Source organism: Eulemur rufifrons, chromosome 29 (assembly GCF_041146395.1).
Source record: "Eulemur rufifrons isolate Redbay chromosome 29, OSU_ERuf_1, whole genome shotgun sequence".
Lineage (NCBI taxonomy): Eukaryota > Metazoa > Chordata > Mammalia > Primates > Lemuridae > Eulemur > Eulemur rufifrons.
The window spans coordinates 73630910-73646894 of record NC_091011.1 but is presented as its reverse complement, the minus strand read 5'-3'; the positions used below and the strand labels follow the sequence as shown (position 1 = coordinate 73646894).

The window sequence follows — 15985 nt, the reverse complement described above, 5'->3', positions numbered from 1 at the left end:
ATTCTGAGATATTGAGGTTAGTACTTTAACATATGAATTTTGGGAGTACAAAATCCAACCTATGGCAAGAATTTTTGAAACAACTGAATAACTCAGGTTGTTTGTTTTAAGATGGTTAAAATACTTTTTGTCATGTCTCACTCTACTGAGAAGCATTGTGTTTGAATACTATCATTTTAAACATACTATGTTTTATAACTGTTGCCTTTGAATGAAAAGGTATAGTTTATTGAACAAAAAATTGTTGAGTGACTGTCTCTGGGTTCCCCAGTGCCACATCTTTTGTTCACTAGCTGAATATTGGCTAGTGTCTGAAGTAGGAATAGTTAACTAACAAATGCAATGAAGTCCTGTTCATTCTATCAAACAGAAAACAGTACTTAATATTTCTGAGATAGTGTTAGATACAAACATAATTGTGGATATTCAAATTCATTATAAGTCACTATTAGGCATTAAAAGAACAGATGATTGCAGCATAAATTTAAGTATAGACATGTGAATTGAAACTTATCAATTTTCCTAGTGTGAATTTAATCCATTTGTTGGTTTTTTAGCAGTAGCAGGTCAATATGAAAAATTATTGAGCTAAGGCACCATAGTATAATAATTTCTACCTGCTTTAGTGATTAATATTGCCAAAATGATTATAACTAATATTGATCATGAGAATGACAAAACATGAACCAGTTTATCAGATATTCTCACAAAGTCTGAATATAGACAAATTCTCTTCAATTTTACTTTAGCTGAAAACTGTTCAATTACATATTCAGTATAATTTTCTTGTAAAAATACAATTAATTTTTGATAGTTTGTCTTATATTATTTTCACAAATAGTACTAGTTTATAATGGGATGCTTTACTTTCAGAGTGTCTATATTGCTTGTTCCATGAATTTTAAGATTGAATGAACCCACATTATTGTACATGGGCAAACTGATAGCCCAGATTATTTTGAAAGTTGTTTCATATTTTCATCAAAAGACTTTCAATAGTAAACTGGCATTGTCAGTTATGAGATGTTCTTTAGATGGAGACTTCTGGCTGAGATAGAGTTTTATTATAACAGAGTAATCTGCTTTTGCATTTTACAATTAATAACACATGCTGATATTGGTAATGATATAGTACATAATTATATGCATAGTTGACTTACAAAAGGGGATCATTTAGTAGTTTTATGGCATAAGCACAATTAAATCCATAATTAAAAATAAGACTTAATTTCACTTTGCCCTGGAGAACATATGTTCCCTAATTGCAGTGTGTCCAGAAATCATACAGGAGGAAGAGGAGGGATCTAGATGGAGAAATAAGTGAGTAACAGCAAGAGGTATTTGGGATGTTTATTTTGAAGTTGAGAGCACTGGCGGGGAGATAGTTTAGATGTCTTCAAATATTTTAAAGTTCATAATTCAGAACAGGAACTAGACTTATTCATTGTTGCTTCAAGAGCCAGAAGTTACAGGAAGGAAATTTTGAATCAATAGAAGGAAGACCTTGCTCATCAAAATCTGTCCAGTTGTGTGAGACAGGTTATCTTGTAAAATAATGAGTGTCTCATCACTAAAAATATTAAAGTCAAGGTCAGATAACCATGTCATTGGTGGTGTAGAGTGGATTTTTAAATTAAGAATGAATCTGGACTAGATGAACTTCAAGGTCCCTTTTATCTTTCATATTCTCTAAACTCAGAGATAAGAACTGGATTTCTTTCTGCAATCTTTCTTTAGTAGTATGAAATCAAGGAAATAAATCATTCTCAACCATCTGGTGGCCTGTATGGTCCCTGACCCAATAATATTTTATGACATATTTTAAAACCTGTGAAAAATGACAGAGAAGAAATATAGCAACAATTGCACATTTTAGAAACATTCCCACCAGAGGTATTGTTAGGTTTGGCACACAGCTCCTCAAATATCTGTAATAAGCTCCACACTTGTATAAAAGTATAGATTTAAAAATCTTAGATGAAAATATCTCTGACCCTCAGTTTGGTTCCATAGCATTCATTAATTCAAAATGTTTTGTGATTACCTACTAGGTTCCATGTGCTGTTCTAAATGCTAGGGATATAGTGGAGAATGTTGTAAAGAAAAATTTCTCCTCTCATAAAATTTATATTCTAGTTAGGGATACAGATATTTAACAAGAAGAAAAGCAATAAAAAATAATTTCAGGTGGTGGTAAGCACTTTGAAGACTCTGAACAGAGTGATGTGCTGGAGAATGGCTTTGCTGGTGAGGGAGTTACTTAAGATAGATTGTTAGGAATAGGCTTTCTTAAGAGGTGATATTTGAACTGAGACCAGTTGATGAGAAGGAGTCGGCCATGCTAAGATCTGAGGAAGAGTATTTTTGGCCTGGAGAAGTTCAGGTGCGAAAGACCTACCATTGGGCCTCTGGGCCCATGACTACTGACTACTTACTTTCCCGTTCTTTGGAATTGTCTGTGTAACCACACTCTCTAAATGCGAGGCATAAGACTTGGCCTTAGCAAAACGTCAGTCTCAGAGTTGGTAAAATACAGGTCTATGGTGCGCCTCTTTCTTCTCTCACCTGCTGAGTTTTCCATCATAGCAGTTACTAAAGTGCTGTGTCTGGACTCGATCTGAAAAAGATCAAGCAGAGACAGAAAAAAAAAAGAGGTAGAAAGTCTGTATAGAGCAGGGACTCCCAACCTCTTTCTCATGAACCTGGGCTCTTCTTGGATGGGCTTCAGGGGAAAAGTGATACTGCTGAAATTGTTTTCAATATTTTATATGCATTTTTTTCAGTAGATAAGAGCCACAGCTATCATCAGTTCTTCTTGGGGTTCCAACCTAAAAGCATGAAGAAACACGGTTGTAGAGAACAGTTGCAGTGCTTACCGTTTCAGATAGGAAATGAAGCATAAACATCCCCTCAAAAGGACTGAAATGCCATTTTGCGCCTCTGTGTGCTACCCAGAAAAATAAGTGCAAGTAAACAAGCTCATAACAGGCCCTATTTCAAAAGGACCAACTCAAAATGTAAAACAAAGAGGGACAGAAAGTCAAGTAAAATGTACCTCCATAGACACATTTCTTTGTTTTGTATTTAGAAGAAAGGCTGCCATTAAAACATATTGGCTGCTGCTTCAGAAAAGTAGGATTCCCAAAGATTTATGTAAGGGCAGCACAGAGATACGTACTCCACGCAGCTATGTGCCTTTGGGATGCTTTTCCTTTATGTTCCATGGGCTTTCTATGTTCCATGTGTTGGGTTTAAATTTTAAATACTCAATATAAATTTCCTTTGTGACAAATAAACCTTTTATGCCTTAGATGGTTGCTTATTTCTTCTCCCAACACCAGAAAATATCTGCATGTAAAGGAGATTAGGAAGAATAAGGGGTGTGAAAGTGAAAGGAAGGACATTTCTGAGTCCTGGCTTGCAGGACAAAGAACATGACAACAAGTGTGTCTGTTACCAGTGCTCACAGAAGGTAAACGGATTTGTGGAGATGCTCCTCCAGGTTACAGGTGGGGGCAGCTCATGGTGTTAAAGGAAAAATTATTCAATGACACTTGTTAAAGACAATAAGGAAGACTTTATTCCAGGGGGGACCATCAGGATGGGTGTAGGACCACTACAATGGAATCTTGCAATGGGGGAGACAGATTGGGCTCAACTCCAAATACAACATGGGCAAGTGGGAATTTACAACCAAGGAGCAGGGGGTGCTGGTCAGTGGATAGAAAATTACTAAGAGGAAACATCAAGGATTGGGTGTCGGGGTGGGAGTGGTAGCTAAACTGGCCTAACAGGATTCTTGTTGAAGGCAGGCCAGAGTGATCAGACATCATTTGGGGGATGGTGGAGAATGAGGAAGCTGATTAAATATTAAGGGTGATGAGATATGAAGAATGGGGAATTCTAACTAATCCAATTTAGCAGGATTCTTGCTAAAATTAGATTAGGCAGAGACAAACGTCACAGTCTAAAAATCAAGGTCTAATTGAAAAAGAGCTCAGCGGGGAGCCTGAGTAGAGTTTGGTCATGGAGCGAAACGTAGTCACTGGTGAACCATGTGGGATGGGCTGTTTGAGGGTTTTATTCTCTAATGTGTTATGTGATGGTTGAGCTGACAGTCATGAATTCACACTCTCCTCCCTTATCAGGTTGGAGGTGCTGTGGTCATCCACCTCCTTTGTATCCTATTGTCCTTGGCAAATGGTATTTGTTTTATAATCAGTATACTTTTTTTGTTTTTCCTGGGCAATATTTCAACTCTCAACTCTTTTTGTGAGCACTCCTCTTCTGTTAACATCTTTGACCAATTAGAAAGGTGAACCAATACTGTATGTCTATTTGTTTTGACTAATAGAAACAAATTTTATTTTATAATTTTTACACACAAATCCAGTTATCATAAATGTTTCTTCAGTACTTCTGAGCCAGAGGTGGAGACATGACAAAGTGTTGTGAGCATAAAAGGCCATGGTAGGGAGAGGGTTTGGCCTTCTGGCAAGCTACCTGCTTATGAGGTCAATTGTTTTGCTCCCAGGCAACCCTGCCCTAAAACAAAACAAAATTAGGGGCAAGTATTAAAAGAAAAGTCCAAGACGGGGAGCTAGAGGTAATAGCTCAGACCTCCAGCCAGGTACTGACTGGTTATACCAATATGGAAGTTGGTCAAGTCTGCATAGAACCAATCCCCACATCAGTGGCTAGAATAAGAGGTAGGAAGTTCTTCCCACCTTTTTTTTTTCTTTTTTGTGACCCAGTTCTTTCATTTTCTCTTTGTCTCTGGTTTGATGAATATATTCTCAAGAAAAAAAAAAAAGAGATTGGAATTAGATAATCTTGAAATGGGGCACAAAAAGGAACCTGACACAGAGTAGGCAATCTTTAATTGCCATTGTTTTTATAATTGAGACACACGATGGGAGCACATAGCAGTATGTAACCCATTGGGCTTCCAATGTGAAAGAATAAGTAGGTGTTAGCCAGGTGCAGAAAATATTTGGGTGCCATGGGGCTGGCAAGGGCATTCCAAGCCAAGAGGCAATGGTGCAAAGTTAGAGCTGGAAGCAAGAGAGCACAGCTGGAGCACAGGGTATGAGGAGGGCCATGTTTACAGGATGCACAGGGCAGGGGTTGGATTATGAGAAGCTCTGTCCACCCTACTATCCCATAGATATTTGAAGTACGCAAGTAGTTGCTGAACAAAGAGGGAAACGTGTTCACAAATTTGAGGCATTATTATAAAAAGAAGGCTTAGGACACAGTAGTCATGGGATTCTGATTTATTAATAATGAAGCTTTATTCTCAGATAAACACACATAAAGCCTCCTGCCCAGATAGTAAACGGTAGGCAGCTTTCAGCTTTCTGGCTCAGTAGTTATTTAGATGGAATATCCCCGAGAATTTCCATTCTCAGGGTTCTTTTATATAAAGTCAAAGAAGCTCCCTCCTGCCTCTCTGCTGACTTCATTATCTCCGCAACTGCTGGTGGATCAGATTGACTCTGACTCGGGGTGGTATCTGTTTTATCATTCAAAGCCCTGCAGGATCAGTTTGGGCTTGGTAGGGAAGAAGATCCTTTTTTATCTTCAGGCTTTGCTTGATCTAATCAGACATTGAACTATTCTGCCAGTTTTGCTTCAGGTATACAAATGCCTTCTTCTTTCCTTTCACTCTCTTTGTTGACATAGTTCAACTGCAAGTTTCCTGTTTTATTTTCCTCTTCAATCGAACAAGTTTTCCTCTTGGGCTTTATTAGTAGAGACTTGCAAATTTTGCCCTTAAAATGCATGGGATGTGAAAGCCATTATAATATTTTTGACCTGAAAAAGTACATTACAAAGTAACAATGTTAGATTTGTGCTTTACCATCACGATGTTGGCATTGTAGAGAATGAGCTGAGGTGGGGGATTGTGGTGAGGATTGGGTCTTGAGGCAGGGAAAGCAGGTAAGAAACTGTAGCAGGTAATTCCTGTAGGATTCAGGTTGTGGCACTAAGGATGGAGAGGGAGGAATGAAGGTGAAAAATATTTAAGAGGTAAAATGAACAGGATAAGGTGATGAATTGGCTTTGGGGAGTGAGTGACAGGGATCTGTTTGATTCCAATGCCCGTGCTTTTAGACACTAAAATTTTGAGATGTGGAATAGATGGTAAGAAGAAAGCTGAATGTAGAGTTTTTTTTCTCTTCTAAACCTCAATTTCCTTATCTTTTAAATAAGATTTAATAGCACCTACCTCATTGTAATATTACAAAGATAAATTGAGATACTGCATGAGAAACCCTTAGCACACCACTTGGCACGTAATAAACATAAATCTTCAATGCACAGTGGTACCTAATAATAACAGCAGTTACTAAGGTATGTATTGAAGTAAATAGAAAATTTGGTGATCTATGATTAGATTTTTAACTAGCTAACTCACCCCTAGTTTTGCTTGTAATGACAGGAAAATATGCATTATCTAGTCTCATATATATTTGTACTAGCTGAAGATTTTCAAGGCAAAGTTTATGGGACTTGCTCCAGTTTCTCACTTTGCTTGCTTTAACACCCTCCAGCTTCTTATAAATGAACATTTAGGGTGCACAAAAGGGCCTCCATGAGAGATAATGTTTGCATGAAGGGTTTGTGAATAAACTCTTCTGTTCAGTGAAGCAGAGGATGCCTCCTGCTGCTGGAACTGGCTCACTAGTGAATGTGTGGGCTTCTGGGTTTTCTGCCTTTAATCTCTTTAATAACTACATTTTTTGGTAAAAATGAAAAATGTTCAGTAAATACAGTCTTTTAATTTTGATTTGTCTGCCTGTCTACTAGGGCTATTGTGGGGATTAAATAAGATATGAGGACCTGTTATATATTGAAAAATAATAAGATGACTTTTTCTACTGCATTTGCTATGCATGGGTTTAGTTACCTTTCTGTTCATAAGAGAACAGAGAGTTCTGTAAGAATTTTAGTGCTTGCTGTTTAATTTTTTTTAAGGAAGCATTTGTCTCCCTGCAGAGCTTAAGATTTTAAGTAGAGAATTGTTCATCCAACCTTTCTAAAGCTCATGAACTCATGAACTCATGAACTGCAATCATTCACTTCTTCAACTCTAGAAAGACAGCTGAAAATTGTATATTTGTATCTGATAATTAACACAGTTATTTCAAACTTGAGAGTCAGGTTTGTTTACAAAAATATTAATACTGGCCTGTATTGGCACCTAGATTTTATTTAGACTTTAACTTCTTAAGTGCGTTAAAAGGCTGCCTGACTTTTTGATGTGGCCTGTGAATATTGAGTACTGAAAAGCCATGGGTGTTCTTCCAATTTTAGAAACTCATTTTGGAGACAGATCAGAGAATAATTTCTAGTGTGTAATTTCCTCAAGTGAAATGAGGCATCCTGACATGCCTTCAAATAGATTCCGGGAAATGTAGGAATTGGTGATTTTTCCCTGATAAAGGTAGTGTTATTATTTACAGTTAATAGTTGACTGGAATTTTAATGTTGCAGCCAGTAAAGTAGGTTAGCCAACACGTCTTATTCATACCTTTGAATTATCTGAGGTTATTAACACAGGCCTAGCATAGCTTTATGTAGGAAGAAGACATTCCAGTAAAATCAACTCAGAGTATTTTATTTTGAGAAAAGCAAATAAGTACAGTTCAATTCTTTCCTATTCACAGTAAAATGCTCTTTGTGAAATGGAATGCACTTTGAATTCTAACATTTCTGTTTCCTCTTTTTTCCTCAATCTACAGAAATGCTTGTGTATACAATTAAATGTCTATGAATAGTAGAATAAATTGCATAGAAACACATCTATATCTTTTTCTCTAGACTCAGTGTTTTGCTTTTCAACAAAAGTGTGCAAGTTTACACTGAAAAATGTAAACCTGATAACATAATTACTTGACTGGCTGAAAATATACTCAGGGTTATGTTCAGGTTGAATTACCTCAATTAGAATGATGCCAAATGGACAGTAAACCCTGGAGGTATTAATATTTCTATGAAGAATTTAGAGAGCGACTGAGGGGGAACAATTACCTTATACAGAGAAATCTGGAAAAATACTGTATTCTCCCGAAGAGAAATATTCTTTTGGAAAGTTAATCCTTACCTTTAAGTACTTGTGTAAATGATTCACTGATCATTCAGCACGATACCTGTATGCTGCAAGTTTCTACAATGCCTTCTGAGTCATCAAAGAAATATTAAATTGTGTGTACTCTAGAGAAATTTGTGCTTTTATTTATATATTTACACCCTGGGTCTTTTTAATTAAATTTATTAAAGAATTTAATGTGACATACAACAAAATAGATACAATAAGTCAATAATAAAATATAAATAGCATTGGAAAGTCAGGGTTAAAAGAAAAAGTAAGCAGACATGCTTAATATGAAGGCAAACACAGTTACTGTAATTGAGTTCCCTGTTTGTCTGTCAGCTTTCTGCCAGCCCAGGTGAAAAAGAGGCACAGTCATCTGTGTAATTCTAATGTTAGGAGAGCAAACATTCTAATTTTTCAAAGGGAGCAAAATTCTAGTGTATCTTTTTGAAGTGAGATTTTATATCTACTATTCTAAGCTATCGAGGGACATATCTTCAATATTATTTTTCACAAAATTTATAGAGCAGTTTCTTATGGTGTTTTTTAATACCTATAGTTAAAATACACCCCAGTGGAGAATAATATAGCAGGGCATTATATAATGCAAATTGGCACATTTTAGTGGTCTGGACATGAATTAAAGGACTTAGATGTCAATCGATTTCATTTCTTTTAAATAATCTTCAGATAACACCTCTTTTGGAGGGATTCTTGATAGAGAAATATAAAGAATAATTTAATGAATTCTGACAACAAACTTAAGGACTAAAATGGTCTTGTTTGAAGGATTATCTATGTGCTTTTTAAACTAAATGAGGAAGGGATAAAACTGATATTTTGCTGTAAAAATCAAGCAGTCTAACTAGGACCTTTGCTTTGGATAAAGTATACTTGCCCACCTCAGCATGGAGATAAACTTCAGGGCCCAGTGATGTGGAAGGAAGCCAAGCCCCAACTGTGTAGCTTGCTAGTACAATCCCATGTCTACTCTTCTGGGGGACCCAAAAGCCTTTTTGTCACTGAGATCCAAAACTACTTACAATAGCCTTGTCTTAATATTTTATTGCATTTTCTAGGTTTTTTTTTTTTTTTAAGTTAAAAATCAATGTCATTTTCAAAGAAACATTGACAAAATCATCACAATCTGGAAAAGGATCATTGGGATGATGAAGTGTATATATCTGGAAAACTTGAAGGAACTAGGAATATTTAGCCTGGAGAAGAAAATGATTAAATGTCAGGTGGTGATTCTTCAGACATGACTCTCTACTTTATGGAAAAGGGAAGGGCTGAGAGCAGAGCTAGAACCAGGACATCCTTGTTAAGAAGGCAGGTTCCAACAAGGGAATGCTTGTTAAGAATTAGTGTTGTTCTACTGTGGACAGGGCTGTCTAGTGAGGCAGGGAGTTCCTCTTATTAAAAGTGCAATTTCATTGATTACTTTTTTCTTTGTATATGAGCCAGACTTTCTTGTTTCTTTCCATGTCTTGTAATTTTTTTTTCTTTCTTTGGTAGAGAATGGGACATTTTAAATATAATGTGACAACTCTGGAAATCAGATTCTTCCACCTCTCCAAAGTTTGTTGTTATTATTTATTTGTTGGTTTGATGACTACTCTAAACTCATTCTGTAAAATCTGTATTCTTTGTCATGTGTGGCCACTGAAGTCTCTGCTCAGTTATCCTAGTGGTTAGTTGATGAATGAACAGAGATTTCCTTAGATGCCCAGTAAGTCTCTTACCCTTTACCAAGGGTGCACAGAGCTTCAAGGTTAGCTAGAGGTGAGCTCTTTAGGGTCTTCTCAGTTCTTTCCTGGGCCTATGCCCAACTCCTGGACATAAGCACTGCCCTACTTATGTCTGTAACTTTCTAGATCCCCACAAACGTCAGAATTTTGCCAAGCCCCATTGTGTACAACTGTTACCCACTGCCTCAGACAGCCTCAGTGTTTCAACAGGTGCCTTTGACTGACTGCCTTCAGTCAGCTCCCCCAGGAGAAAAGGCCGTTCCCCATAGTTGAGCTCCAATTTCAGGTCAAATAAAGACAGCCTTGTAAGTGGGATCTTCCAGGGAACCACCAGACCCCACAAATAATGGCAGTCCCCTAGAAATGGAGCTTTGAAGGAGCTGCACCCTCATTCTTCCCCCTTTGGTGGCTGCCAGGCTGTTGGCTCTCACAGGATTGCAGGCTGTTGGTTTTCAAGGCTACTGCAGAGCTGGAGAGTGGAGATGGGGATAGGGGCAAATTAAAATGCCACAGAGATTGCTCTTCTTCCTGAGATTCAGATGTTTTTGATGAATAAACACTCCTCAGATTGCTGCTGGTCTGGTTAATTTCCTGAATTCTGAAAAAGTTGATTCTAACAGTTTCTGCCAGTGCTTCCATTGCTTACATGGAGCAGAGACTCTTTGGAGGTCCTTCCTATGCCAGTGTTGCTGATGTCACTCTAGAAGTGCTTTTTCACCACGTGAAAGATAAAAAGTTGAATTTGTAACTTCCAAGGCCCCCTGCTCCTCTAGAATATCCAATGTTAACTAATAGGTCTCATTCACAAGCCATCCTAGAGGATATAATTTACTGTACCATTTTTAAAATAAATGTGAGTGACCTGAAACAGACTTTCCACAATGCCAAAATGTGAAACACAATAAAGTGTACTAAGTTATCAATTTCTGCTTTGTTTTATTTATAGATTTAAAAAAGAAATATTACCTTTCCTATATAATTTCCCACCTTAAAATGAATTAGTCTAAGGGGATGGGAGATCTTAAGCCAATATAGGGAAAATTTAAACCCCAGAGACTACTGAAAAGGTAAAAATGAAATTATAATTGACTGATAGCATTGTATATTTTATGAGTGGTTTACCTTTTTCTGTACATTGTTATTAACCATAGTCACCATGTTGTACAATAGATCTCTTGAACTTATTCCTCCTATCTACCTGACATGTTCTATCATCGAATGGTTTACCCTTAACTCTGAAATCGGTTATAATGATTATTACCCAAATATTGATATGTTCAAGCTAATTCTTTATTCATTAGACATCCATTTTTGTACTAAGTTCTGAAAACATAGCTAAGGAATCAGCTTTCAAGGCCGTTTTATATCAATTTCTTGAAAGGAGAGATGTAAGGATATGGTACCACATTATTTGGCAGTGATGTTAAATGAAGTGTCCATGTAAATTAATTTTGCAGTTGTCTAAAGCCAAACCTTTTTAATTTAATGATTTTTGAGCTGACTTTTTCCAAAGTATGTAAACTACTGCTCTTCTTAATCAGGAGACTGGTAATCTAACGTCTCAGTGGCAAATAATCATTTTGCACAGTTACTTCATTGCCCTGAAAAACACCTTGGCTCTTACAGGCTATCGACATTGCATCAGTACTCATTGCTGTGCTTTTGGTGTTTTCATACTCATTTACAAAGTGTTGTGGTTCATACTTTTCCATTAATATTTGCTGGTCATGGATTTCCCATCTATTTTTAACTCAAGTTTTCTACTTTTTAATCTGTGGACTGACACTTCAGATAAGAGCCCTTACCATGTACTAAGCACCATTCTAAGTGTTGAAAGGTGTTTGTTAATTTAATCTTCCCAATATCCCAAACAGGTAGGTACTATTATTATCTATATTTTTAAGATGAGAAAACTGAAGCACAGAAAGATTAAGTAATTTGCCAACACATAGCTTATAAGTAGCAGAACAAGAATTTGAATTCAGACTCCTGGCTCTGCAGTTCATGATCATGACCATTATACTGTACTGTGTCATATAAAGATGCTTGTTAAAGTTACACATAAACGAAAGAGTGAATGGGCTCTCATAGAATACCTTACTGGAACTCTTTGAAAGGTACTTGAACTTTGGTGAATTGTCTTTGTGAAATCTATTTTGGTTTCCCACAGACTGTGTGTGTATATCTGTATGAGTGCACATTTCTTGTGTATGTATCAAATAGGTAAGACGGCCAGAGAAGTGACTTTAATAAACCAGTGTTAAGTATTATTCAATCATAAACATCTTAATTTCACTTTTGGTGAAACCGATGAAACTTTGCTAATCTTTCGGTGTTAATTTTCATTACATGGTATACCGTAAAAAGACAGTTACTGAAATATGTCTAACTATTATAGTTTTACATGATTTTTTATTTCTTGAGAGTAATGCCATTACTGGTAAATGTCTGTGGAAATCTAAGAATTATGTATTATTCATTTCTTCTCTCCAATATAACGCACAGATTGACAGCTGGTTCAATAGTCTTGTTTTCCTTGACTTACTTGAATTCTTTGTGAAATCTGGAGACGAAAACAAGGAAGCAGTTATTTAAATAATTATGAATTTCTTTTTATTCAAGTAGCTGCCTCCAAAGGACAAGTGCCAAAACACTTTTACCCAAAACTCAGAATAAAATCTTTGAAAGTCAGAGTTGTTGGGAGATAATTTTCCTTGGCTGTCTCTCATTTCTGTATGTCTTGTGAGCAGAGGCGCTGGCCTTTGTTCTGGACCATCTTTACAAGCATGTATGTATAGAAAATAGCTTTGAAGATAGAGATGGTATTTGCCTTCACAGAGAAGGGCAGGTTTGTTTACTGTCCAGTGTCATAAAGATAATGTTTCTCCCCAAGGCAAAGGACAAGTATGCTTACTGCCCATTATAAAAGATTCGGGTTTCCTAATCTTGGAGTTCATCTCCCATCATACAACCAGCTGTGTGTGCAGGTGTGATCTGGCCTTCTTCATGCTGCCCTCAGAACTTGAGGAACTGGCACATACTCTGACAATTGCCATTCTATGAGTAATAAAGTCCTTTGTCTCTATCATCTGCCAGCATCCATGAAACAGTGGCAGCCTAATTTGTTAGCTTCCAAATAGAGTAAAATCTCTGAATCTTCAAAGCTCTTGAAATTTTTTAAAGTTATAAAATGCTTTCCTAGATTTTCACCTTAATTTAGAATCAGATTCCCTTTCAAAGAGTCTATTATCATTTCTTTGCTGTGGTTCACTACACAAAAGGCTGGTAGCCTTAGCTTTGGTCACCCGAGAGAGTGACTTATGATTGCCGTTGGTCATATTCTAACTCTTTTTTTGGTCCCCTCCCTCCATTTTTCTTTGTCATGACTTTTCCTTCTATTCTTTTCTTTCTCTCTTCTTTTTTTCAGAATTCTCTTCTGTATTTCACATAGTCACTCCTTAAACTTGTACTTAAGACTAAATGCAAACAAACAAACAAAAAAAACCTTGCTCATCTTTTTCCAACCTGTAGGGGAGGTAAAAGATACCTTTCAGACCCTTGTGTGGTAGAACTGGAAGTTGAGTCGTGATGGTAATTCCCCCATGTGTATTTCTGCTATAGGCAGTGGACAGAGGTGTGTATGCAGGGGGTGGAGGGGGGGCGTATAATTCGATATCCACCCACCAGCATGTTTCAGCAACATACTGGGAAACCACTCCTGATCCTTGGGGAAAAGTCTCTGACCAAATGAGCTGTAAGTCAACAATGAATACAATAATAATAAAATATTATTTTTGAAATTTTGTGGTCAGTCTAAATCTTGGATCAGCAGTCTATGGCTTGTGGGCCAAATCTGGCCTACTGCCTTTTTTTTTTTTTTTTTTTTTTTGGTGCAGGAAGTTTCATTGGAACACAGCCACATCCATTCATTTAAATATTGTCAATGGCTGCTTTTGTATTATGGTGGCAGGGATGAGAAGTTGTAATAGAGGACACATGGCTCACAAAGCCTATCATATTTACTATTTATACCACTGGGTCTTGGGTTGAGGGAAAGACAGGAGAAGGGGTAATAAGCTCATCAGAATCAGCTGGGCAGGCTTTTCAGAAGGTACACACCTCCCTCGCTCCTCCATCTTCTCATAAGCTTTCCCTGCTGAGAGTCACTGTCTTAAACTTTATGACTCAAATAGTTTGGTTCTATCAACTGATAAAGATTGTTTGTTTTCATGAACCTATTTTTTACACTCTGTAACATAACCAAAGTAATATTTACCATATTATTTCTTTTATAGGGTTGTGGGAAGAAAATGTATTCCTTTTTGAGAGGAACCAAGCAACTGCAGGTGCTGAGGTTTCTGGGAATCTCCATTGGAGTGACACAAATCCTGGCCATGATTCTCACCATTACTCTGCTCTGGGCTCTGTATTATGATAGAAGGGAGCCTGGGACAGACCCAATGATGTCTCTGAAGAATGACACCTCTCAGCACCTGCCATGTCACTCAGTAGAACTGTTGAAGCCAAGCCTGTCAAGGATCTTTGAACACACATCCATGGCAAACAGCTTTAATACACACTTTGAGATGGAGGAGTTATAAAAAAGGTCACAGAAGGAAACCACAAACTTGTTATATTGGACTTGTGCATTTTTGAGCACACACTTACCTGTTTCAGAAATACATAAAAATAAAAATGATGCCACAAAAGAATGCCTAGGCATATAATTTTCTACACTTTAAAATGAAGAGGGAAAAGTTTCATAATACAAGTCACCACCTGGACAACAAGTGATGTCCTTTATAATGCTAAGAACAGATCTAATACTCATTTTATAGTTTGTGTAAGATTTTACCTGAACACAGTTATGTTTTGAGGTGGCATAGTTTGATCAGCATTTCTGTATCTATGTAAACGAGCCATGTGTGGTGAGATTAGAGCTACAGTAAAGGTTGATTTACTTCTACCAGCTTTTATGTAAAATACCAATTAACTGCTAACATAGGAAGTTAGACAGTACTAATGACTTTTACTACTCAGTGATATATTCTTTTGTGGGTGAATAAATTATACATAAGAAAACTTTCAAGATTGGTGACTACCTAAATGTGATTTTTACTGGTTACAAGAATATTCTTACCACTTACAAGAGCAAACTAACACATTGTCTTAAACTGATCAGGGATCTATGTGTATATAAGTCTGTGTATAATTCAGTAGATTTCATTTCTTATAATGTTAAGAATAACAATTGTGAAAAGGATAAATTTGTCCTGTATAGCACTATTATTTTTAGCCTTTCCTGTTAATAGAGCTTTAAAATTCTGTCTGGGGTTTATATTACATACATAATTGTTAATTTAAATACTTAACCACTAATTTTGAAAATTACCAGTGTGATACATAGGAATCATTATTATTCAGAATGTAGTCTGGTCTCTAGGAAGTATTAACAAGAAAATTTACACTTCACTTAGTTGATTCAGTAAAGACTTGGATGCTATTTTTCTCCTAAACTAAGACTATTTTTGACACTAAACACATTTTAAAAAAGCTTATCTTTGCCTTCTCCAAACAAGAAGCAACAATTTCCAAGTCAATACCGTTCTACAGAGAATAATGTTCTTTTTCTCCAGGAAAATGTTTGTGAGAATCATTAAAATACGTGACAATTTATCTAGAGATTATCTTTGCTTTACTTCACTTATTAATATACTGTGGTGAATTACACAGATTATTAAATTTTTTACAAGAGTAAAGTATATTTATTTGAAATGGGAAAAGTGCATTTTACTGTATTTTTGTGTATTGTGTTTATTTCTCAGAATATGGAAAGAAAATTAAAACATGTCAATAAATATTTTCTAGAGAGTAGTGATTTTTCTGTGCCTATTTTTAAATATATTACAAGCAATTTTACCACTTGGGAAGATTATCAAGGTGAGAAAAATATAAGAAAGAATAATTGAAGAAAGCATTAATATTGGTTTCCAAATTTTGGAACTAAACAATAAGAGTCTGTATCCTCACTGAGAAGAGTAAAAAGGATGCCTGTTTATTTTCCAAGTTTGCTTTACAGCTAAGTGATGAATAATGTATTTATTTGATATAATATAAAAATATACCCATTTCT

General features: G+C 36.3%; 1 protein-coding gene across 2 annotated transcripts in view; it reads left to right on the top strand.

Annotated features, from left to right (window-relative positions):
• The window catches only part of TSPAN12 (tetraspanin 12), a 60454-nt gene extending 44728 nt beyond the window's left edge, over positions 1-15726 (top strand). Inside the window, exon 8 of one of the 2 annotated variants that reach the window (XM_069461572.1) lies at positions 14148-15726. In XM_069461572.1, the coding sequence (XP_069317673.1) occupies positions 14148-14453 (306 nt within the window). In that variant the 3' untranslated portion in view covers positions 14454-15726. The remainder of the gene's footprint in view (positions 1-14147) is intronic. The other variant, XM_069461571.1, reaches the window with a different exon arrangement.
• The last annotated feature ends 259 nt before the right edge of the window (positions 15727-15985 follow it).